This window comes from Neopsephotus bourkii, unplaced genomic scaffold (assembly GCF_033783945.1).
Source record: "Neopsephotus bourkii isolate Nb327-2 ecotype Australia unplaced genomic scaffold, CSIRO-AGI_Nbou_v1 NB_1630, whole genome shotgun sequence".
Taxonomy (NCBI): Eukaryota; Metazoa; Chordata; class Aves; order Psittaciformes; family Psittacidae; genus Neopsephotus; species Neopsephotus bourkii.
In genome coordinates, this window is record NW_026902105.1 from 586,247 (window position 1) to 611,373 (window position 25,127).

The window sequence follows — 25,127 nt, forward strand, 5'->3', positions numbered from 1 at the left end:
TGGAATAGTGATCCTTAATTTCCCTCTGCCTTGCAGGCCAAACTTGACTATAGCCATGGGTCAAGTAAAGCGCCAGAGAAAGAAGATCTGTAGTCTGTTAAGGAGCTATTTCAGAAATGCATACAAACAGAAGAGATTTCAAAAAGCCACAGAGCTGGCAAGAAAGTCTCTGGAGAGCCTCTAAACATCCTCTGTTCCAGCATGATCTCACCAATGCCTGTGTCCTTTCTTTCATGTTTGTTTATGCTGCTCTTGAAGACTTACTATAACTGAAAAATAGACCAGCTGGTTTGCCCCAGTGCTTAGTTCTTAGGAAGGTTTTTCTAGTATTTTTTCTAGTATTTTCTAGCAGTCATTCCTGCTGCAATTTAATTACATTACCTCTCTTTTCTTTCCATTATGAACCCAGAAACATTTTTTTAATTTCCTCTTGCAGCAGTTTTTTATGTGAAGTTCAGTTTTTTCTTTCTTTGTGTAATAGTTTATATTTGCCCCTACTGATAATCATCCTGGGTGGTTCTATTTTTCAAGTACCTTGTTAGTGAAGACTTGTCACTTCACAGACTCTCATCATGTGATCAAAACAGGTCAACAGGTGATCAGAACGTCAACACTTAAGGCTTAAGGCTTAAGACAAAAAGACACACTTCTCTGGACAATAGATAATTGAATCCAGGAAATCAATACAAGATGATTTGGAGACCAGTATCAAACATAAATTTAAAAAGGATTAACTACCATATGGGAGGAAGGTCCAGCAAAGGTTGTCCAACACAGTAGCATGAATGCATATTCCTGTTCAGAAAGTCCTCAATTTGTTGATGGCTGGGTAGGTATACTGAAGGAAGAGACACTGTTTCTCCTGTTGTTCATCTCACATAAGCTGTTACCAGCTCAACCTTTGGATTTTTCCCAGTTCTTTTTATGCCTACATATAGTCTAAATAGTGCTAAATAACCCAGGTAAGCAGGCTCACAGTACTCTTCAGCATCAGTGGCCCTTTAGATGCAGTAATGTTTGTATGTTAAAGTGTTAGATATAAATTATGATGCAGTCTTTCCTTTGAGCCTTTGTCTCTGTATAATATAAATCCAAGACCCTCAGCCTGCAGCCAAGAGCCTGTGGCTTCCTGCTGCAGGAGTTGGCTCGAGCTGAAAGGCAGTGTAATGCAGATGAGAAGGGAAATGAGAGAGGGAAGGTGAAGTGATTGGGGTGGAGCTGTGTGGGGTCTTAGGCTTTCAGCTTTTCAGGCTAACTATTCTCAAATGAAGGCATCTTTCAGTAAGTTTCCAGATTTAGGCCAGAGATAAGCAGGAAATATTAATGATACTAATGATTATTATTGGCTCTTTGCATCTTACTTCTGTGCTTTAAAAATGCTAACCAAATCTATAAGCAGACAAGATGCTGCAGCAGCAGCCCTTCACTTCCAAATTACAGAGACTCTGAAATATGCTGAATGAATTTTAAACTTAAAAAAATAATTTTTAAGTGTCTTTTCATTTGCATTTCAGAGCAGAATTAAGGCCTCACATACGTGCTACATGTCACCAAAAGAAGTCTGTAGAAAAATACTTCTGAAGGCTGGCCAGTTGGTGTTTCTCTCACACTCAGGTTTTAACTGGTGCATCTCACAAAGTGACTTCAGCCCTCAAATTAACAGCAACCCCTGGAGAAATGGGCAGCAGTTTCCTATGGAGCAGTTTGCCCCTACACTGTCTATACTAGTTTCAAACAAATTGCAGTGCATTCTCATTTTGAAGTCTCTGTTCCCTGACTATTTGCAGAAAGCTGCAGAAATAGATGGCTGCTGATAGCTACAAACCCTAGTTTTGGCAAAGCCTAGGTTATTTCTTGGGGTGGGTTGGTTTGGGTTTCTTTTCCCATGCAAATTGGCTTAGGGAAGTTCCTAAGCTGTTTACACAGAAGAGCCACTGCCAGCTTTGAAAGTTATTATTAGGTCTCCAGCCATCATTAGTCTTGAGCTTGTAACTGCCAGCAGCGTGAAGGAGATGGGGTCTGACAGGGCAGCTCTTGCTCTCTTGCTGTGCTGGAGTGTGAGAACCACAGGCTGAACGTGTCAGAGCTTCAGCACTCCAATGCAGCAGCTTGTTTGCTTGGTCTGAACAATTTTAACCCTTGTAACTTCTAAGAAACAGATTTCATTGTGCAGCTGAAACTGATTGACAAGTTTTAGACATTTATAATCTTGAAAACATCCCAAATTATTTTAATTCAGTTTTAAATCCTCAAACTGTGCTAAATGGGAAGCACTGGAGAAAGTTGATTAGTCTGCCTCCCCTCTTCCTTTAGTTCCTAATTTCTGTGGGTACTTTTCTTGTCCACCAAAACCTGGTAGCTACATTTTAGGGCAGATGGTCGTGTGCAGTCATGATTCTTAATTAGAATCATAAAATCATAGAGTCACAGAATGGTTTGGGTTGGAAGGGACCTTAAACGTTGTCAAGTACCAACCCCCCTGCCATGGGCAGGGACTAGACCAAGTTGTTCAAAGCTCCATCCAACCTGGCCTTGAACACTGCCAGGGATGGGGCATCCACAACTCCTCTGAGCAACCTCAAATGTGCAGTTGGAGTAACCAGGTCTCCCAGTACCTTCTGGAGAGGGCCCGCATTTTCCCTCATCTTATCACCAGTGCAAATATAGAAGCTTCTCTTGTTGCTCTTGACATCCCTAGACAGATTTAATTCTATCAGGGCTTTGGTTTTCCTAATTTGACCCTAGGCTGCTTGGACAATTCCTCTGCATTCCTCCCAGCCTACCTGTCCTTGCTTCCACCCTCTATAGAATTCCTTTTCGTCTATAAGTTTGTCCTGGAGATCCTTGTTTGCCCGTGCAGGCCTCCTGACATTTTGGCCTGATTTCTTTGTTGGGATGCATTGCTTCCGAGCCTGGAGGAGGTGATCCTCGAATATTAACCAGCTTCCCTGGGCTCTTCTTCCCTCCAGGGCTCTATCCCATGATAGTCTACCAAGCACATCCCTAAAGTGGCCAAAGCCTGCTCTCCTGAAGTCTAGGGTAGCAAGCTTGCTGTATGCCCTCCGTGCTGCCCCAGAGATCTCAAACTCCACCATTTCGTGATCACTGCAGCAAGGCTGCCTTTGAGCTTCACATTCTTCACCAGCCCCTCCTTTTTAATGAGAACAAAGTCCAGCCTAGTAGCTCTCATTGTTGACTCCGGAGACAGAAGTTATCACCTGTGCATTCCGGGAACCTCCTGGATTGCTTATGCCTTGCTGTGTTTTCCCTCTGACATGGCAGGGGGGTTGGAACTTGATGATCTTAAGGTCCTTTCCAACCCTAACTATTCTATGATTCTATATCAGGGTGGGTGAAGTCCCCCATGTGGACCAGGGTTTGTGAATGTGAGGCCACTCCTATCTATCTATAGAGGGTCTCATCCGCTTGGCCTTCCTTGTCAGGTGGCCTGTCGCAGACCCCCACTGTAATGTCACCTGTCCCAGGCCTCCCTTTAATCCTGACCCATAAGCTTTCTGTTGGCTCTTCATCCATCCCCGGGCAGAGCTCCTTGCACTCCAGATGGTCATCGACACAGAGGGTGCACCCCTTCTCATCTCCCATGCCTGTCCTTCCTGAAGAGCCTGTATCCTTCCATTCCAATACTCCAGTCATATTTTATGCCTTATTTCAGGATGCTTGGGGGGAAGAAAGGATCATTACACAGTTTAAAATGTCATTTGCTTTTTTTCTTCTTTTCTGTAAGGAAAAGCTCCTCTCTTTCAGTCAGAAAAGTGGCTGCCAGGAAATCTACTAAAAGTAAAATGATTTTGAGACATACTGCAGTGGTTTTGATGGAATTATCTTGATACCTTTAAAAACTTTTTCTCTCAATATACTCAACCTAGTGACAATTTAATTTCACTGTCCCTTGGCCCAAGTAATGACTTCCAGTTTCTAATTAGAGAGCAAGAGAGAAGGGACTGCGCATGGTCCCTGGGGTGTGAGCTAAGAGAGTGCTGAGAAACACTCCTGTAATAATTTAATAGGCACAAGTGCTCCTGCCTGCTGAGCCAGCTCTGCCGCCTCTGTGGAAAGGGCAGGATTGCTGCTTCACCCATGTGTCGGTCCTCTCCAACCAGCCATGCCTTGGCTTCACTTCCCCAGGCTGTGCAAGTCGTGATTTGAGCCACTCTCTCAGCCCTCCTTACAGCTTACCTGGGCAAAAACATCTGCCTCCATGTTTTACGTGTAGAGCATCCTTTCTGCAGCAAAAAAAAAACCCAGATAGTTTGGATACATGTCCCCATTGTGTATAGCACTATTCCGTGCCTTTTGCTGCTTTTATGTCTTTTTGATTTGAAGTGCAGTTTAAATTCATTGAGACAGGAAAAAGTGTGGTTGCTCTTCCACTGCTTCAAGAAGATATTTGGCTGCTTCATTCACTAAAATAGGTAGCTTTAAAGGCACTCTGGGTGCCTCATCTAATTCCACATAAGCCTCGGGCTCTCGGTGTGCAACACAAGACAGAATCTAATTATTGAAATAATTATTATTGCCTTCTCTGCTACACTGTCTTTTTCCAAACGCAGAACCACCTTTGGAGTCACAGCTGTGGACCCTTCTGGCAGTGCTGGGACATGATGGCAGTCAGGGAACAATTTGACTGTACTTACCTGGAATGAGTTACTCATTTAAAAACTCACTTGTCTATTTTTTGACCCTGAAAAGAATATGTGACAGGGAAATTTTCCCTTCTTTATTCAATGCATTCTGATTTCAATGGCTGCATTTCTGAAAATGTAGTGCTTTCTTTTTTCACCTGTTCTGAGGAATCTGATACTAGCTAAGGCTAAGGCTGAGCTACACAAGACTAATGAGACCTGCCAGATTTTATTCTTCTGTCATTCCTTGTAGGAGTGGGAAATGGAAACTATTCAACCAATAATCATGCAAGACTATTTTACAATGATGGAGCTTAAAGAGAGAAAAATCATCCTCTTTTCCTTTTTTTTTCTTTTACTATCAAATGCCTGTCAGTTTTAAAGTGAGGATGTAAAAGTCAGTTAAATATTGGCTAGAGTGGAAAACTTTAATTCCAACGATATTTTTAGGTTAGACTTTTAATTCCGGTTTGACTGAGTAGTCATTGCAGTCCTTTGACCTTACAGCATTTGTATTTAGCAGGTGCACCTTTGGCTCCTGGAAGGTTTTAAATTATGTGGGGGTTGGTATAGGTATATGTTTCCTGTGTAAAATAAGTCTTCAATTTATGTATTTGAAAAGAACCAATGGTCATATCTAGTCTTTTCCAATGAAACCTGTGTGTTTTGGACTTTATGAACATAGACTATAAGGTTTATCTATATTCTCGGACTTCCCTTGATGATGAGCATAGTGTAGGAAACATTTCAATTGATTCAAGAAGTGTGTATTAGTACAGTAATGAAAAGGAAGGGAAGTTGGTGAGGACAGAGATCTAAATCCATCTAATCTGAGTCTAATGCCCTGAGTGCCTGTCAAATGGGATTCTGGTTATGAAAACTTGCATTTGGTAAGCATGTCTTTCTCCTATAAAAGGCAAACATAGCAGCGTGGAGATTAAGATTTTTTTAAGGAATGTATTAAATTCTAGCTTCTCTCTGTTAAAATAATTGTAATTATTCAGTAATAATCTCGCTTTAGGCTGCTGTCATCATCACTGCTTCTTTTTCCCCTTCACATTAGTCTATAGGTGGTGTTTGAAAGTAGCACCATAAACAGCTTTACAAGAGGGTGCTTGCGCTTGAATTAAGAATTAAACAAGAGCTTGAATTAAGTTGAGTTAGAATTAAACTTGGCTAGGGATATTAAGGATAACAGGAAGGGATTCTATAGGTACATAATGAATAAAAGACAGACTAGGGATAATGCAGGCCCCCTCCAAAAGCTACTAGGAGAACTGGTTACCCGGGATTTGGAGAAGGCTGAGGTTCCGAATGAATTCTTTGCCTCTGTCTTCACTGGCAAAGGCTCTGACCGCACCACCCAAGTCTTGGAAGGCAGACACAGGGACTGTGAGAATAAAGACCTTGGGCCCACTGTAGGAGAGGAATTGGTTCAAGACCATCTTAAGAACCCGAACGTGCACAGGTCCATGGGACCTGAAGAAATCCATCCACGGGTCCTGAAGGAGCTGGCAAATGAAGTTGCTAAGACCCTGTCCATCATATTTGAAAAATCATGGCAGTCAGGTGAAGTTCCTGATGACTGGAAAAAGGGAAATATAACCCCCATTTTCAAGAAGGGGAAAACGGGTGACACAGGGAACTACAGACCAGTCAGTCTCACCTCTCTGCCTGGCAAAATCTTGGAGAAGATTCTCCTGGAAGGCATGCTAAGGCACATGAAAAACAACAAGGTGCTTGGTGACAGCCAGCATGGCTTCACTAAGGGGAAATCCTGCCTGACCAATTTTGTGGCTTTCTGTGATAGGGCCACAGAACTGATGGACAGTGGTAGAGCAGTTGATGTCATCTACCTGGATTTGTGTAAAGCGTTTGACACTGTCCCACACATCCTTGTCTCTAAGTTGGAGAGACATCGATTTGACGGATGGACCACTCGGTGGATAAAGAACTGGCTGGATGGCCGCATGCAAAGAGTTGTGGACAATGGCTCAGTGTCCAGCTGGTAACGAGTGGTGTCCCTCAGGGATCTGTGTTGGAAACGGTCTTGTTCAAAATCTTTGCTGCTGAAATGGACAGTGGGATTGAGTGCGCCCTCAGCAAGTTTGCCGATGACACCAAGCTGTGTGGTTCGGTTGATACGCTGGAGGGAAGGAATGCCATCCAGAGGGACCTTGACATGCTTGGGAGGTGGGCTGATGCCAACCTCATGAAGCTTAACCATGACAAGTGCAAGGTCCTACACCTGGGTCAGAGCAATCCCAAGCACAGCTACAGGTTGGGCAGGGAAGAGATTCAGAGCAGCTCTGTGGAGAAGGACCTGGGGGTGTTGGTTGATGAGAAAATGAACATGAGCCAGCAGTGTGTGCTCACAGCCCAGAAAGCCAACTGTATCCTGGGCTGCATCAAAAGGAGTGTGACCAGCAGGTCAAAGGAGGTGACCCTGCCCCTTTATTCTGCTCTCGTGAGACCTCACTTGGAGTATTGTGTGCAGTTCTGGTGTCCTCAACATAAAAAGGACATGGATCTCTTGGAACAAGCCCAGAGGAGGGCCACGAGACTGATCAGGGGACTGGAGCACCTCCCATATGAAGATCGGCTGAGAAAGTTGGGGCTGTTCAGCCTGGAAAAGAGAAGGCTGTGTGGAGACCTCATAGCAGCCTTCCACTATCTGAAGGGGGCCTATAGGGATGCTGGGGAGGGACTCTTCATTAGGGACTGTAGTGATAGGACAAGGGGTAATGGGTTAAAACTTAAATAGGGGAAGTTTGGATTGGGTATAACAGAGAAATTCTTTACTGTGAGGGTGGTGAGGCACTGGAATGGGTTGCCCAGGGAGGTTGTGAATGCTCCATCCCAGGCAGTGTTCAGCGCCAGGTTGGATGAGGCCTTGGGTCGTACGGTTTAGTGTGAGGTGTCCCTGCCCACAGCAGGGGGGTTGGAACTTGGTGATCTTAAGGTCCTTTCCAACCCTAACTATTCTATGATTCTGTGATTCTATGGTTTGTTCAACAACTGTGACAGAAATGATCAGATGGCATCTGGGGAAGGATTTTCAAAGCTACGCTCACAGCTCGGCATCTGGGCCAGCTGAACACACTGGTGCCTTCTTCTGCTTCTATAAAGAAGTTTCACCCAAGCAGTCTTTGCTTTCTGTATTTTAAATGGAGCCTTTAACCATGTAGGTTTAATTTGAATGAAAACAAAACAAAACAAAACAAAAACCCAAACCAAACACTCAAATTTATAAGAAAACAGCTGTTCTAAGAATGGTAATACAGGAAATGCAATAAACCTATCTTTAAAGCAAATGCTGTCTGTATTTACTGCTAGGACTAAGGCTCTGTCTCTGGAAGTATGAAGATTAACCTTTCAATCTAAAATTAATTGTCAGCTTCTCTTAGTGTCCCTTCCAAGCTTGTACGACTTCTTTTTCATTCTTAACATATTTGCATTTTGACAAGTCACTCACTGTGTTTGCACTGTGGCAAAATAGCTATCACAGCAACTCAGTTTTATGGGTTGGAAGAATCAGCCAGTTAGGGACATTGCTTTATTTACCCTGTCTTCTTTTAGGATTAGTTCTGCTGTGTGGATTAGCCAAAGCTCACATACAGTTAGGGATACTCTGTAGAGTCAGAGCAGGTGTGACGAATTTCTGTCCTTCCCTCCCTTAAAGGACAGAAATCCTTTAATTTCCCCTTTTCTTTTCCAAAGGGGCCTTATGTAATTTCCTGATACACTAAAACCAGAAAGATTCTGAGATTGGGGGACAATAGTGTTGCAGCAGGTGTCTTCACTGTACTTTAATCCCTTTTTTGTTCTTGTTGTTAAAGTATGTTGTTTCTTCACAGCTTTGCTGACAAAAATATGCAAGTCATTGCTTAAGAACAGTGAATCATTAGAATTGTTTATTTTCCTTCCTGCTACTTTGATTTCACAGCCTGTCGGACAACATGGTCTGTAGACTAGAATGGGAAGGATTACTACAGCTTTGTTTCAGAAATGACTCAAAACTCCTGGATCTGAACAGCCCTGAACCTTGCAGTAAGATCAGGGCTAAACTTTGTTTCAAGTTCCTCTCTGTTTTTCTGTTAATAATGAACTAGCTAAATATACACTGACTCATAGATCATATGAAAGACATATTTCACCACCAATATCTGGAGCATCTAACATTTATTAGGTAATAGCTTATATTGGTTTAAAACTCAAGTATGCATTAACCAAAGTAATCACTGATATTTTGAAAGGTATCTTACTGTTGTAGTCATTATATTCTTCCAGCCTTGTCTGATGATCCTACACCTAAAATCTGTCATGATCTTGAAAAGTTCGATAGTCTCAGTGGGTTAGGACAGTAAAAAACATTGCTCATCCTATTGGTGCGGTTGTATAAATGCAGTTGCTGTTCATGTGACATAAAATAGAACAGACTTGTAGTGTGTTTAGGATGTCATGTACTTAAAGTAGGGTGACCATTTTTTTTTTTCATAACTAGTTAAGCACTACAGTGGTCATAAAGAGGCTTTGTTCACCATATGGGCGGAAGAGAGCTCCACTTAGTTGGGTGCTATGAATACTGGCATTTCTAGGAGTCACTTACTTGCTGGCAAGGGCCCTAGAGGAACTTTGTGATTAAACATCCAGTTGTGATCATATCTAAGATCTTATCTGTAGCCTACAGGGAACGTCAATGGAAACCTGCGTGTTTCCTCTCAGTCTCCAGCATCCTCTGGGAAAGCAGGCCTCAAGGCTTGCATTAAATTGGATTGTGAGTTTGGGTTAGGAAATAACTCTGTTGATTGTAAAATACAAAGAAGCTATTACAACAGATTGAAATTGTAAATGGATTCAGACAGTTACTGCAAACAGAAATGCTCTCAAAACCATGATACGGGGGTCATTTACAAGTTCCTGCTCCTCACATTTGACCTTCCAACTGTCCGGGGGCTGCCACCAAATTTCTGTGGTGGTTTGGAAGCTGTTGGAACAGGGTAGAGCAAGGGTCTGCCCTGTGTGTAGCAGGATGTTCTTTGGCTAGCAGAGGATGTCGAAGAAAGCACTTCAATACTTTGGGTTTCAGATTTATACCATCAGCTACATGATGCAGTTACACAGAGAGTTTAGACATACAGAAATGCATTCAGTTGGGAAAGATGGTTTACATGGGTCTCAGTCTTCACTTGACCCTCGTGTGTGATATTTGAAGCTTAATGGCATTAAAATAAATCACATGCTCAAACTTTAACTGCTTTGCTGAGCTGAGGCACAAACAAACACATGAAAAAGAATTCTAAATCAGAGAAAATGCTGATTTCACAGTGACTTTCATCCCTTTTACACAGTGCTTAAAAGAGAATGCAGAATGTAAAGGATTTATAAATCTGACAACCAATTTTAAAAGTATCAACTTTGTTGCCTTGTGTCTACATAATATATGTATCCATATATCTCATTTGAAAGAAAGCACAAATGAAATAACCTATATTAAAATATCCAGAACACATACTTGCATCCATGTAGACATCTAACAGAGGTAGATAACCCTTCTAAATTGAAATGCTTAAATTGGGAATCCCCTAATCCCCTAAATAAATTGAGAATCCCCTAATCTTAGATTGGATATAAGGAGGAAATTCTTTCATGTTAGGGTGGTGAGGCACTGGAATAGGTTGCCCAGGGAGGTTGTGAATGCTCCATCCCTGGCAGTGTTCAAGGCCAGGTTGGACAAGGCCTTGGGTGATATGGCTTAGAGCGAGGTGTCCCTGCCCATGGCAGGGGGATTGGAACTTGATGATCTTAAGGTCCTTTTCAACCCTAACTATTCTATGATTCTGTGATTCTAAATAGGGGTCTGTGAATCACTGAACCAGGATGGTCACAGAGCCAGAAGAGCTGCAAAGACCAAAATCACAAAAGTAATGGAAGAACCACGCAGCTTTCAAAGAAAGAAGTCATGCATCACCAATCTAGGAGGACTTTTTCAGATGAGTTTATAACCATATTTGTAGCTGGATCTGGTCAGCAAAGTACAGTCGAGTCTTCAAAAGCTCCTGGATCAAAGACCTTTAGAAAAATAAGCTACTGTAAGATAAGAGGTATTTACCTCTTGCAGGATAGGACCTGATTAAAAGAAGGTAAAAATGAATTGTCAGTCTGTATAATGTAGAAAGCACCAGCCAGGAAGACTCACCCTTTGATTTTCTTTTCATAACTGATTTAAGCCTAACTGACTTGTGGATGCTGGTCAATGAGAAAATGAGCATGAGCCAGCTTCAGTGTGCACTTGCAGCCCAGAAAGCCAACCGTATCCTGCGCTGCATCAAAAGGAGCGTGACCAGCAGGTCCAAGGAGGTGATCCTGCCCCTCTACTCTACTCTCGTGAGACCTCACTTGGAGTATTGTGTGCAGTTCTGGTGTCCTCAACATAAAAAGGACATGGACCTGTTGGAACAAGTCCAGAGGAGGCCACGAGGATGATCGGGATTGGAGCATCTCCCAGGCTGAGAAAGTTGGGGCTATTCAGCCTGGAGAAGAGAAGGCTGCATGGAGACCTCGTAGCAGCCTTCCAGTATCTGAAGGGGGCCTATAGGGATGCTGGGGAGGGACTCTTCATTAGGGACTATAGTCATAGGACAAGGGGTAACGGGTTCAAACTTAAACAGGGGAAGTTTAGATTGGATATTAGGAGGAAGTTCTTTACTGTGAGGGTGGTGAGGTACTGGAATGGGTTGCCCAGAGAGGTTGTGAATGCTCCATCCCTGGTGGTGTTCAAGGTCAGGTTGGACAAAGCCTTGGGTGGCATGGTTTAGTGTGAAGTGTTCCTGCGTATGGGAAGGGGGTTGGAACTAGATGATCTTAAGATCCTTTCCAACCAATTCTATGATTCTATGTTTTAAGATAGAGTGTGGAGGAATGGAGGAAGAGCTTCCAAGTGCCTTTTGCTATTGAAGCTTCGTCTGCTTTCGTTTGGGCTTTTGTGGTTTCTTTTTTTCCAGTCAAGGGCTGTTTAGGGTATTATTTTGGAGTCTGGTCTACCTGTGCTTCGTGGAGTAGAACTGCTTCCTTCTGTGAAACCTCATTTCACAGGATTTCATGCAAGTTCAGATTGAATCCCCAGCTGTCACTAGTCCTCTGCCACAAGTGAAAGGTTAATGCGTTGCAAAAGTAACTGTGATAATCCAGAGCTGCAATTTAGTCTGTTTAATGTATCCAGAGGATTAATTCTCAAATGCATTAAGCAAAACAAGAAATACTGCACACTTCATATTGTCTCCCTTCCACTGTAGTCTCATTTAATTAGCCACTGAAACAACCAGCTGAAAGCTTTCCCTCTGCCTTGTTTGAATCATGAATTTTAAAGACTTGTGAGAGAATGACTCAGGAGGTGAAACAGCAGGGCTTCTGGTGTTATTTATAAGCTCTTACTGGAAACTCTTTCAGTGTCTATAGCCATGTAACTCAAACAACTTAGCCTGTAATTTCATCATTTGAGACTAAATGACAGGAGAACTAAAGCTGTCAGCGCCCCACTAAACAGCATTAGCCTTATCCATTGCCTCTGCCCACTTGAAAAATGGATAATGAAATAATTGGCATTAAAACCAGCTATCAACTACAGGTTATCCCACGAAAGAACAGGTTAATATGAGCACCAAAATACATGTCTGAACTAATTGGATTTTCATTACAGTAATAGTTCTGAAGACTGCTATTAAGTGAGGGCAGCTCACAAAACATCTGTGCAGCACATAGCACAAGCAGCCAAGCACTCCATGGGGCTTGCAGCAACGGGGATATGTACCATGGGAGGAGCCTTCCAGCCAGTCCATCCCGAACAGAGCTACTGGTGCAACAGATTTACTCCCTGACCACTTAAGAGTTGTGACTTTGCCAGGTTTTAGGAAAGGACAAGCTTAAAATACAGAATAGAATGAGAAATTATGTTCCTGTTAATCTCTATTTTCTTTTTGTTTTGGTGTCTCTTTGACGCATGTCCTTTGAAGGAGAAATCATTTTCTCCCCACATCTGCCCTGCAGTTTTGACCTTTCAAAATGTCTGGAGCATGCATGCTCCAGCTATGAGAAGTGGGAGGTTATTGATTCTGTTATGGTATGGACATGTGTATACCTGTACACTCCCATTTCATAGGGCGTGTAAGAGCACAAAGCTGAGTTAGCATTCTGGTGTGAGGAAGAGAATGTTCTTCAGTATTTACGATTTCCTAGTACATACTAGTTTTTAACTGCATAGAAGATTGTGAGGTACCCCTTTGCCTCTTTTTTCCTGTTTGTAAGTACTCAGTGTTAAGGAAAAGGAGATATATATTTCATCAGATCTTGCTTTATTTCCAAGGCATTATAGTTTTTCAGTACATTCCTGAAGAGTGTCTCTGGCATTTAAAAAGTCCAAGATTGGAATAAACTTGATAATGAAGTAAAGATTTCTTGTTTCTTCAAGAAAAAGAATCTTTAATAGACGGGGAAAAAAATAAAAATCTGTCTTTTGTAACCAGGAAAAGGTTTCAGATTAGGTGTTTGTGTTAACATCTTTCTACAAGCAGCACCTTTGATAGTATGCAGATCTGTCTTGACAAGGAGAAAAAGCTCAAACAAACACGTAGGCACTTGGAAGATGCAAGAGATACACACATCATCTTGAAAAGCCTTTCTTTTCCTTTCATATTTTTTGGAAACATTGAGGAAAACATCCCTTGTTAAGGCATTTCCAACTTTTCTGTTAGGACATAGTACAGCTTTCTCAGTAGGGCACTGGCCTATGCTCAGATGCCTGGCATCTATTCCTTTCTCAGCTGCTGTAAGAAAATGAATGTGCCATTTCATCTCTGCATGCATCTCTCTCATCCTACAGTCCCTCTCATCTGTTTAGAGAGTATGTTCTTCTAAGCTGGAGTCTTTCCTATTTGGGGAGGTATATATACTGTGTAAAATAGCAGAGTGACAATTCTGTCAGCTCCTCTGGAGACTACAGTAAAATGAAACCTAAAAAAGTTATACACTGTTGTAACTCATTACCATATTAACTTCACTATATATGGCAATCTACATGTAGCGATCAGTATCCCAAAGATCTAACTGTAATACTGAAGACCCAGCACACCCAGGAGAGTTTATACAAACAATGGGGAATTTCCCATCATATTTGAAAGATTCATGGAATGGTTGCGTTGTGAAGTTTTCTTAAAAGCAAAGACAACTGGGACAGTATAGAAAATGTGTATTGACTTCAGTACTCACATTTGGCTTCCTCTGTCAATTAAATAATATTTGGGATATGAAAAAGAAAGGAAAATGTAATGAGGAATGTAACCCAAAATTTTTTACAGTGAAAAAATACTCCATATTCTTTCCACCCTTGAAGATATCTGTGTTTTATGGAAACTGCCTTTGTAATCATTCTGATAATCAATAACTGATTTTCCAGTCATTGTTTGCACAAATGACAATAATTGTAATGCTTATATATCTGTCAACAGAGTTTAGTTCTAACTTATCACAGCAGTGCATATGAAAGCAGTAGTGCCTGACAGTGATTGACAAGAAATAGTGGTCATCATTGACACACTCATCATTCATTTTGTGGTTCATTCATCCTTCTGCCTCAATAGCAGCACCACATAGTCTTAAGTTGGCAAGAAAAAAAATGTGCCAGACAGTTAATTAATGTGTGAAGAACTGGTGCTTAATGTGGACATGTTGTAAGGAAGGTAAATATTCTGGTCGTCAGCTAATTAATATTCACATTGTGCATTTCATGCTGAGATCAGAAGCTAGAAGGGATGGGTCTTTCAGTATTCTTCAACGCGCGTGCATGTGTATTTTCATCAAGATACTCTTACACAGCTGATTACTGAAAATGCATTGTCAGTATCAATTACCACAAGGCTTTTATTTTACCTGCCTTGTGCAGTGCATCAAACCATGTGTGAAATAGCTGATTATGCAAAGATTCATGAAATGAGTTCAAGACAGGAATGAGATGAAGAATTTGTTTATGGTGTGTCAGAAGAAATGTCTGAATGAGCCAAGGAAATAGCACCATGGTGTTAAAAAGTACTACGGAATGGCCGAGGTTGGCAGGCACCTCTTGAGCTGATCCAGTCCAACACCCCTACTCAAAAATTCAGCTGCAGTAATGCCTGGGTAATAACCAGGACGGGGTAATAACCCAGCTGGGTAATAACCCAGGACCATGTTCAGTCAGGTTTTGAGAATGTCCAGATGAAGGCTCCACACCCTCTCTGGGCAACGTCTCCCAGTGTTTGACCACACTTTCAGAAAAAAAACGTTTTCTGGAGTTTGGATGGGATTTCATGTGTTTTGATTTGTGGTGATTGTCTCTTGTCCTGTTAGTGGGCACTACAGAGGAGAGCCTGGCTCCCTCTTCTTCGTTCCCTCCCATCTGGTATTTATCTCTTCTCCAGGCTGAACAGCCCCAGCTCTCTCAGCCTTTCTTCATAGGAAAGATACTCCTTAGTGACCTTGTGCAAAACTCCAGCAAGGAGCTCCAGGTGGGTAGATGGAAAGATGCCATTTCTGGAGATGGTGCCCTCATTGCAGTGGCACAGGAGATGGCATATCTTACTCTCCTCCATGAGGTAGCTACCATGTAGGGCTAGGAAACAAGGTCCTGATGGTATGTTTGTGACAGTACCTCAGGCAAATCACAAAAAGGGCAAATGGAGTGGGTGAAAGGGCTGGTTGAAAGGTTGAAAGACAAACAGTTGTTATACTATTATGTATTACATTGTGTTAGTGTTATGTGTAATTCACATTACTAAAACAAAAAGCAATGGAATGCTTTGGTGCAGTTTTACGCCACTGGCTTATTTTTCTCACAAATGCATGAAAGTGGATTGGTTCATGAACAAACACTTGTGCTTGATGGCAAAGCTTGGAAGATGGCAAATCTTAATGTGCAGCACTTAGGGAAGGAAGACAGGATAAATAGCATTTATGTTTGAGGGACTGGCTAAGCTGCGTGTAGCAGATCTGTGATATCTAGGATCAGTACGTTTCCTAGAAGGTGGATTTGATAACAGGTGCTAAGGGTACCCCTGTGATTAATAATTCTGCCAGCTCAGATGACACCAATATCACCCCAAGCCCCGCAGTGCAATTTGGGTTTTCAGCAGGAATGTGATCAGCACAAGAGCAATGCTGGTTGTGCATGTTTTTAAAATTACTACATTTATGGAGTGATTTGAGCTGTGTGGCAAATGCTGCCCTGCACTTATCCTGAGGACAAAATTGGTTTCTTCTGCACCCTGCTCAGCGTGCAGACTCACTAGGAGGTCAGGTATAAGGAAACGAGTGCCAGAGGAGTCAAATCAGAAAACCAAGACAAAATAAAACTCTGCAGCCTCCACAACAAAGAAACCAAAAAAACCCAACCTGGTAAGTTAAAGGCATTACTGAGTGCTTCCCTCTGGACCCTACTTAATGCAACTATTTCCCACAAAGGGCAAGTAAGGTGGTGCTTCGCTGTAAGAAGAGCCCTGTTTTAAGTGCCCAAAACACACACATCATGCTACTAAATAGTGGACTGCTTGGTCCCAGCAGCTGCTCCAAACGTGAGATATAACTCTTCCGGTGCCTCCATCAGACCCATGTGAATGTGTCTCACCAAGGAGCTGGGGGATCACAAGTGGCTCTAGGTAGCTGCCATTGGGTAACTGCGCTGCACCACTCTAATGGAGAGAGCTTCCTTTCACTTTGTAATGAAACTATGAATTATCAATTGCTATTATGTTATTGGAGCTGTAAATCATTAATTATTCCCAGTTTTTAGCTACCAGTATTTTTGATGCTTTCAAGTAATACGGACATCATTTTTGGCAGCGACTTATAACATTTGTTGTTTTCATGCCACCACACCTACTACATCCAGCCAGAAGCAGTTTGTCACCAGTTTCCTTATTGGCCAGCAGTATTCCTTATGTGATTTGCATTACTGTAAATGTGAACAGATTTAAAAAGGACGATTAAAGAGGTTTGTTTGGCAAACATTCCCTTTCTCTTTACGGGTGCTCTGCAAACACAGGAAAGGAGTAAAGTGCATAAAATGTGACAGTGGAGGACTCAGCCCATCTCTTGTTTTTCTGTTTGAGTAGTGGTTCCACCTGGAAATCAGAATTAAATATGTGATATACCTGTACAACACCTCCCATCTAAGGACTTTTAAGTACTTAATTAGACTTTTCAGGCTCCTGTAAGGCTGTATGTTCCCCCCTTTCTGGGTGGCTAGGATGGAGATGGGTGAATAATTTATAGGTCTGAGACATGGCTTGTCATCTGTTTTACTTGACTGCTAGTTTATGTAGCTGGCAAGAATAAACCTCCATTCATTACTTGCTGTTGTTCCTGAGGGAAATGTTACATAATAACAGCAACAACAAAAAACCCCAAACAAACCTTAGATCCATTTTAGGTGAAAGAACAAAATGGTTAGCAATTGGAGATTCAAAACTTGTATCTAAGAGAATTTTTCTAGTTTCTTTCAAGCTTCTGGAAGTGATGTGTTTGGCTTTGAGGCAGATTTTGTTTGAGAAGTGTTAATATTTCAGTGGCTATTGAGGATACAATACAATCAGCCAGCTGATGTGCTTTGAAACCTCACTGTTTGAAGTGTGATGAAGAATTCGTCTCTCCCTGCCTTTTGTAGGATGGCTGATTGTGCTTGTAGCATTGCTTCTTCTGTTAGGTTTTTACAAAAGGGGCTGTAGGATCCCATGGGCTTTGTTTAGGTAACCTGAGATGACTACAGTCTGTGGAGCCCCGTAGAACTTCCCAGTTCTCAGTCCTGGATGCATTCACAGGCAAAAGGGCATTATTCAGTGTCTTGCCCCAGCCTGACGACCTCTGGAAGCCGTAAGTATCTCTGGGCAGCTAACATCAACAAGGAGGAGTCTCAAGTTTGGAACAGGAGACATGAAAATTGCTTGCAGTCATATCTGTCCGCCAGGGTGTTTTATGTCTAAAGGCTTGTGTGAGGCCCTTGGTTTGTAAACTATTCTTGTGCTCAAAGCCAAGAACATGGATTTTCATTTTTGTTTCTAATTATGTAGGATAAAACTGCTTTCTTGGTGTCTTTTCCTTAGTCTCACAAGATGTTTACAGGTCACTGACTTCAATGCTAACCCAACACATGAAAGAGAGAGCACAACCAGTTTAGGAACTCTTCAATATTCTCTCTACTCACATACTCTGATATTTCCTGCACAGTAATTCTTTGATGACAAAGTCAGAACATTTTCTGATTTTTAAAATCACTTTAGAGAAACTAATCTGTTTCAGCTTTTCAGGGAGTTAAACATTACAATGCAAAGGGTGTTTATCCTTGTCTGTTCACAGACATAATCCACGACTTTGTAAATCCATAGTTACTGTGATTAGTGAAACATCTACAACAAAATCCAAGCAAACAATTTTTGTCAGGAGTCTTACAAAAGTATTGAAAAATTGTAAAGGGTTTGCCTCAGTGGCTTGTAATTTGCCTGTAGTGCAGAAGTCCCTCAGTTAAAAGAATTTATCATTGTTCAAAGCTTGCATGGTTGTATATATTGAAAAGAATTCAGAATGAAATTTAAAAAATGAGTATGAGTTGACATAAATTCAGTGCTAAAATTATTGGAACATAATTCAGCATCAGGGTGTAACCTATCCAGTGACTTGGGTGCAATTACATTGCTTAAAGTCAGTAGCAAACAAGTCTGTTAAGGGCAAGAAGAGTCTCTTACAATAAAACTAATCCCAATGCTGTATAGCCATGTGTTATAACATTTGATCTTCCTGTGTATCATCTCTCTTATGAAGGGATCTTCATCTTGGATGGAATTATAAAATGCATTACCTTTCTATTTCTTCTCTCTAAAGCAGCAGTGAATCAAGCAGTCCCAGCCAGTCCCCATTACAGCAGTAGAAACGTACCTATTAAGCACAGTGAGAGCAGGACTCTCTCCTGAATAACTGTATGAGCGATCAAAAGATACGTATTATAGCAATGTACAGTTACGCTGTGAGGAATTTTGCTTTCATTCTCTTCAAAGGCTTCAGGCATCTCAGGGAAACCAAGAAAAATCATGACTAACTCTTACGAGCATGCATGAGTTTATCAAAGACCTCATCATCTGATACTGATTTCCTCTGCATGTAAATAAATGTATGAACAATTTATTTACCTCGTCTTTATAATCAAACAGTCCTGGGGTTTTTTCTGACTTACTTGGTATAGTAGGGGTAGCCTCAGTCTGTGTTTCCGCCTGGGGCCCATAGCTCTTCTTTGTGAATTCACATTAGTGCTTGTGCTCTGGGTTTGATGAACATGCAAGAAGGGGGTCCTGTTGTGCTAGGTAGGTCCTAGCCAGGGAGCTGTGCAACTCCTAGCCCTGATCAGCAGACAGGCCAAGAGAATCAATGCAAAAGAATCGCAAGCAGTGAATTAGTGTGCTGGGGAAAAATATCGTATTTACTCATTTTCAAAATTTGGGCAGAATTCTGTTAATGATGGAAGACTTGATAAAGTTGAGATAAAAACAAAGCAGATGGAGGCTGATAAAACCAGAGAAGAGGCAGAGGTAATGAACTGGGAGAGAAGAAATTGCAAGGAACAGAGGGTTAGAAAGGTCAGTGGGGACTGGACCACGCAGAAAATGGTGAAAATCTCCCACTGGCATCCCTGCTGCTGTGCCTAGTGAGGCAGCAGCTTCCCCTGCTCCGCTTGGCTTTGGTCTGCCTTGGGACCATGGGTGATGCCTTACCAGCATTATTTGTGCTCCCTGAGACCGCCTGGCTTGGATAAGAGTAGTCCTTCCCCTGTCCATGTGTCGCGAAAGGGAGTCAGTTCCTGAACGGGAAGAACTGTGGTTTCACCTAAGTTGCTTCTGCCCCAGCTGATGAAGACTCCTCTGTGAGGGTGCTGTAGTCCTGGGTTATCTGTGTTAGCTCAGGTTATCTGGAAGCTGCTCTGAAACAGCACATCCTTGTGATGAACAGAGGGTCAAAAGCAGAAGCAAATTCCAAAGGATTCCCCAACACAAATAACACCAAGGAGGGGATCCATAACTCAGTCATAACTCATTAGCAGAGCAATGGGATGAAGAACAGAGGAAGCGTCGCCGTGTGTGGTGTTTCTGTAGGGATCTTCCTGCTTGGACTCTGGTAGTCTTAGAGGAAAATGAGTGTATACTGTTGCTGAGGAAACAAGTCTCCCAGGGGAAGGTTGGCTTTTCCCCTGTGTGAGTTATTGCTGCCTCATGCTCACTCAAGTCAATTAACCTAAAACCTACAAACTGCACATGCCATGGCTCTGTGCAGTTATTATTAGGAACTTTATACAGTTGCATGTGGATTTAATCATAAACAGCCCAGGAATGAATTCAAGTTTATATTCCTCTTTAAATATTTGTATTCCTATAATGGAATATTCCCCATTTTTCTCTGTAGGTGCCAGCTTGCGTGATGACCTCAGTAAATACTTCTGGTTTCATCATTCTCAAGGGGACACAATGACAGTTCAGGATCCAAACCAGATGAATCTCTGTGCTGCTGTTTGGACTGTAGTCTCCTATGTAATTGCTGACATGGAGGAGATGTTGCCAAGGTAGTAAAACAGCAAGAAAGAAGATTTCTGTTCTTCAGTAAAGATTGTGAGTCCATTAATGAATATGGTCTACAGCTGTGGGAAATTCTGTTTTTCACCCTGGTTTTGTGCATTATTATGTCTGTTTTCCTCAAAGCACAAGCTCTTGTACACATTCCTGTTTCTTTTTGCTGTTTTGATGTCTTCCATTTGTGATTTTCACTTAAAATGTCTTCTTTTAGGTACTTTTAAATTTCTGGTGAAGGTATAACTCTTTGACTGCGATATAATTATTTATATGCAAAGTGATCTTATGCAGCAGGAAAAACATAACAAATAAATTTGTTGCATCAGAATAATTAATGTATTGATTTAGTGTACACATTTGTGGTTTTGTTTTATTTCACTCTATGCATAAGAATGATGTAGTATTAATAAAAGTGGACTTTCTTTTTACTTTCTTAAGATAATACTATAGTTTCTACAGTTTCAGGTTATAAGAAAACTTAAATCTGGCTGTTTTAATAATAATGTATGATAAAATGCTAAAATAATAGAGCTTTTAATAGCTCATTCAGCTCACGCTGTTAAATCTTACTAAAGGTTTCTTCATGTGAGACTCAGATAAACCAGGACATTGAGGATAGGAAGCCAACCTCAGGGCTCCCAGATCTCCTGTGTTTCTTTGGGGACCTCCCTGTGGAAAGCTGTGCATGTCCTTTCTGATGGAAGACTTGCCACTGTGACATGCAGAGAATCTCATATGACAGATTTTCTCTGAAATGCCATGATGTTTCAGAAATGGCATCACAGCTTTGATCTGTGACCTTCACTACCTGCCAGCTAACATCCGAACGCAATGTGAAAGCAGATTTTGATTCAGGCTCCTGAAGCTATTCCCAGATGCCCTTCTCTTGTGGGGATGCTTTCCCCTGCTAGAAGCCAGTTAGTGTGCGAACTTGATTCCTGTATACTTTGTCGGGTTTTAGTTTTTTTTCCTCCTCAAATATTATGAACATTCAGATGAGTTTCAGGGGTATCTGTAGAGAAGATATAAGTGGCATTGGGGAATATTTAAAGGTGTATGATTTCACAGAATCATAGAAACATGGAATAGTTAGGGTTGGAAAGGACCTTAAGTTCATCTAGTTCCAACCCCCCTGCAGTGGGCAGGGACAACTCACACTAAACCATATCACCCAAGGCCTCATCCAACCTGTCTTTGAACACTGCCAGGGATGGAGCATTCACAACCTCCCTGGGCAACCCATTCCAGTGCCTCACCACCCTAACAGGAAAGAATTTCCTCATATCCAATCTAAACTTCCCCTGTTTAAGTTTTAAGCCATTACCCCTTGTCCAGTCCCTAATGAAGAGTCCCTCCCCAGCATCCCTGTAGGCCCCCTTCAGATACTGGAAGGCTGCTATGAGGTCTCCACGCAGCCTTCTCTTCTCCAGGCTGAACAGCCCCAACTTTCTCAGCCTATCATCTTCATACGTCCCTGATTATTCTCGTTGTCCTCCTCTGGACTTGTTCCAACAGTTCCATGTCCTTTTTATGTTGAGGACACCAGAACTGCACACAATACTCCAAGTGAGGTCTCATGAGAGCAGAGTAGAGGGGCAGGATCACCTACTTCAACCTGCTGGTCACACTCCTTTTGATGCAGCCCAGGATACGGTTGGTTTTCTGGGCTGTGAGCACACACTGACGGCTCATGTTCATTTTCTCATCAACCAACACCCCCAAGTCCTTCTCCACAGGGCTGCTCTGAATCTCTTCTCTGCCCAGCCTGTAGCTGTGCTTGAGATTGCTCCGACCCAGGTGTAGGACCTTGCACTTGTCATGGTTAAACTTAATGAGGTTGGCATCAGCCCACCTCACAAGCGTGCCAGGGTCCCTGTGGATGGCATTCCTTCCCTCTAGCGTATCAACCGAACCACGCAACTTGGTGTCATCGGCAAACTTGCTGAGGGCGCACTCAATCCCACTGTCAAGCAAGACCGGTCCCAACACCGATCCCTGAGGGACACCACTCGTTACTCTTCTCCAGCTGGACACTGAGCCATTTTCCACAACTCTTTGCATGCGGCCATCCAGCCAGTTCTTTATCCCCTGAATGGTCTACCCATCAAGTTGATGTCTCTTCATTCCTTTGTGATGTGATCCTTGTTTGCGCTTTTAGATTCTACAGTAAGTAAACTTACTGATGTGAATAACTGGTGCACTATAATCAGCGCCAAACAACTATTGTAACAAACAACATGGAGTGTTAAACCAAATGGCAGACAGTCCCTGGTGATGTTAATCAGTTCTGTAGCTGAGCAATAGCTGAGTGCCAAGCCATTCATTTTTACAGAGTTAATGACCACGATATCTGTTTACCATGATAATAAGAGTTTTACATCATGTTTATTAAAAATTTCAGTTTTCCCACCAAATCATTTCAGGAAAAGAAAAGCTGCTTGGAGATTCTCTACACTTTCTTCTGAAACAAACAGCATTGAAATAAAGTTAGCAAAAATTTCCTCTGTTTTCAAGGCATTGTACTTATGCTTCTTTCTTCTGATTTGCTTGAAAAGAGCATTGCTGGTCGTGCTTACCACTGACAGATCCTCAGCTCTCTCTAAAGCCTTTGGACCTTCAGAGAATATTACTGCCTTTTTCCTGAACGCAGTTCTCCTGCATAGGAGAAGAATGCTGCAGTATGCATATAGTGCCACAGCACATCCTAATATGTGCTTGTAGGCTGCCAGGCTACATAAGACATGTTGCAAAAATTAAGACCATGGTGCTCCTGAAGAAAATTTAACCTTCATGTCAACTTCAGATACACAGCTCTAGAGAGAAACTTTGCAGAGTGGATTTTGAAAAAACTGTTCAAAAATCAAAGTTGCCATCTTATTTTTATAACATAGTGAAATTAAAATTATTTTAATTCTCAAATTGAAAAACAGGTATATTTTTTCACATAAAAATATTTCATTAAAATAAGACATTGTCTTTCTTATTCACCTGTTCTTTTTGTCTGATCTGTAATAGTTCTCATACCTACACGTTCAGCTGTTCACTGTGATGTCCTGATAACCTGCCTATTCAGATGTACGTCTCTCAAAAATGTCCATAAATGAAGAGATGCTAATAAGCTTCTTTCCTTTCCCAGAGGGATTATGTACCTTCTGTGCAATAGTTCATCTTTATCCCTGCTCAGTGTAGCAATTATGCTGTTTCAATTGGTGGCAATTAAGCATGTATCAGTTGCTCGATTCTCAGTTGAAAAGCACTTCTGAAGTGATCCAGGTAAGCCAACATAACTTTACTTTCTACTGGCATGCCACCTTTGAACTTTGAGAATCTTCTCAACTTCAGTTCAGAAAGTAATAGCTGAAGATATTATTTCTATTACTCTTACTGTTAAGATCAGCTGCCATAAATCTGTGCTTTTCAGAAGTATTTTGATGACATTCTATGATAAAGAGACCATGTGTACATTTCCCTCTGATAAAATAACACACTATCAGCTCTGGAGTAGATTGCTTTTTGCCTGCAAAGATCTCTGAGCTGAGATTTGAAAAAACAGCGGTAGTATTTAAATATATATCAAAAATTTAAATTTCAAATAAATACTTTCCTCAAGATATCACAAATCTCTTGCATCTGCTGAGAAGGGAGGCCCCTGGGTAGCCTTCCTTTCTGCTGCAAGTCAAAGCTTTCAGACATCGTTACAGAGGGATGAGGCCAATACATAATTCATTTACCTGACTAGACTATAGAACAAATGCTAAAGAAAAGTCTCTTTTCAGCATAAAGTAACAGGTAATTTTGCAAATAATAAAAGAATTGCAGGATAGGAAACTGAGATGGTGCTTTTGTCCTTCGTATATCAAGGCATCACTGGAATTTCACTGTCTGTTTGAATGGTTCAGTTGTATGTGGTCCAGTGAGATTTTTGCTTCCCTTAAAATAATTAAAAACAAAGAATGAGAGCTATTCCAGGAACAAGAGATGAAGTGGTTCTTCTTGCTGCTGCACTGCAAACAGCCTTGGCTGTATATTTAGTTAGTATGCTTCCCCCATAACGATTTGAGACACTTCCATTTACCATAAGTAAATATCAAACTGATCTTGATATCTGTATCTGTCTCATGAAATATACATACCATCTAAATGTGCCCAAATGATTAATTTACTGCTGTGTAATGATTAGCATAAAAATCTCATCACTGCACAGGATAGAAATGTTACCACTAATTACTGGTTGAAGTGAACAATGTTTTCTGCATAGAAATTAATGATGCATGCATCACAGCCCTTGAATGGCAAAAATCAAGACTTTCTGGAAGAGAGGCATCTTTATTCTTTTTCTTTTTCTTCTCTTTTCTGGTAAGTGATAGGAGTGCCTGATCATATATAATAGAAAGAAATATTCTGTGCACAGACCATTTTATCTTTGCACCACACTAACAGAAATGTTTTAACGCCTATTGTAAACTCCTGTCTACAGCAAATGTATGGAACCACTGTCCATAGAAACACTGGAGTATTTCATGGCCATTATTGTGATTTGTAGTTACAATTGTTTACATTGTGCTAGCACCTGATAAAGGCCTTTAGGTGCCTTTCTTTTTGGTAATCCTCTTTGTCCTTGGAAGGACCTCAACGACAACTTTATACCTAGCTGTGGGTTTAGCTTTCACTTTGAATTCACTTCTGGATACATCAGCCTCCTTTAGTCTTTCTGCATTCTGGTCTTTTTTCAGACTTTCACTCTGTCTTTCTCAGCACCTGTACTGTTATATGAACATTAGGAATGACTAACTGACTGAAAAAAGTCTGTCTATTTTGTGCCCTGGGGCTGTGGAACTGCAAGACGCAA

The 25,127-nt window shown here is 41.6% G+C and overlaps 1 protein-coding gene across 1 annotated transcript in view; it reads left to right on the top strand.

Moving 5' to 3' along the window:
• The window catches only part of CPQ (carboxypeptidase Q), a 130,024-nt gene extending 109,411 nt beyond the window's left edge, over positions 1-20,613 (top strand). The window contains exon 7 of the mRNA XM_061373193.1: positions 20,115-20,613. Within this exon, the coding sequence (XP_061229177.1) occupies positions 20,115-20,275 (161 nt within the window). The 3' untranslated portion in view covers positions 20,276-20,613. The remainder of the gene's footprint in view (positions 1-20,114) is intronic.
• Positions 20,614-25,127: the final 4,514 nt, after the last annotated feature.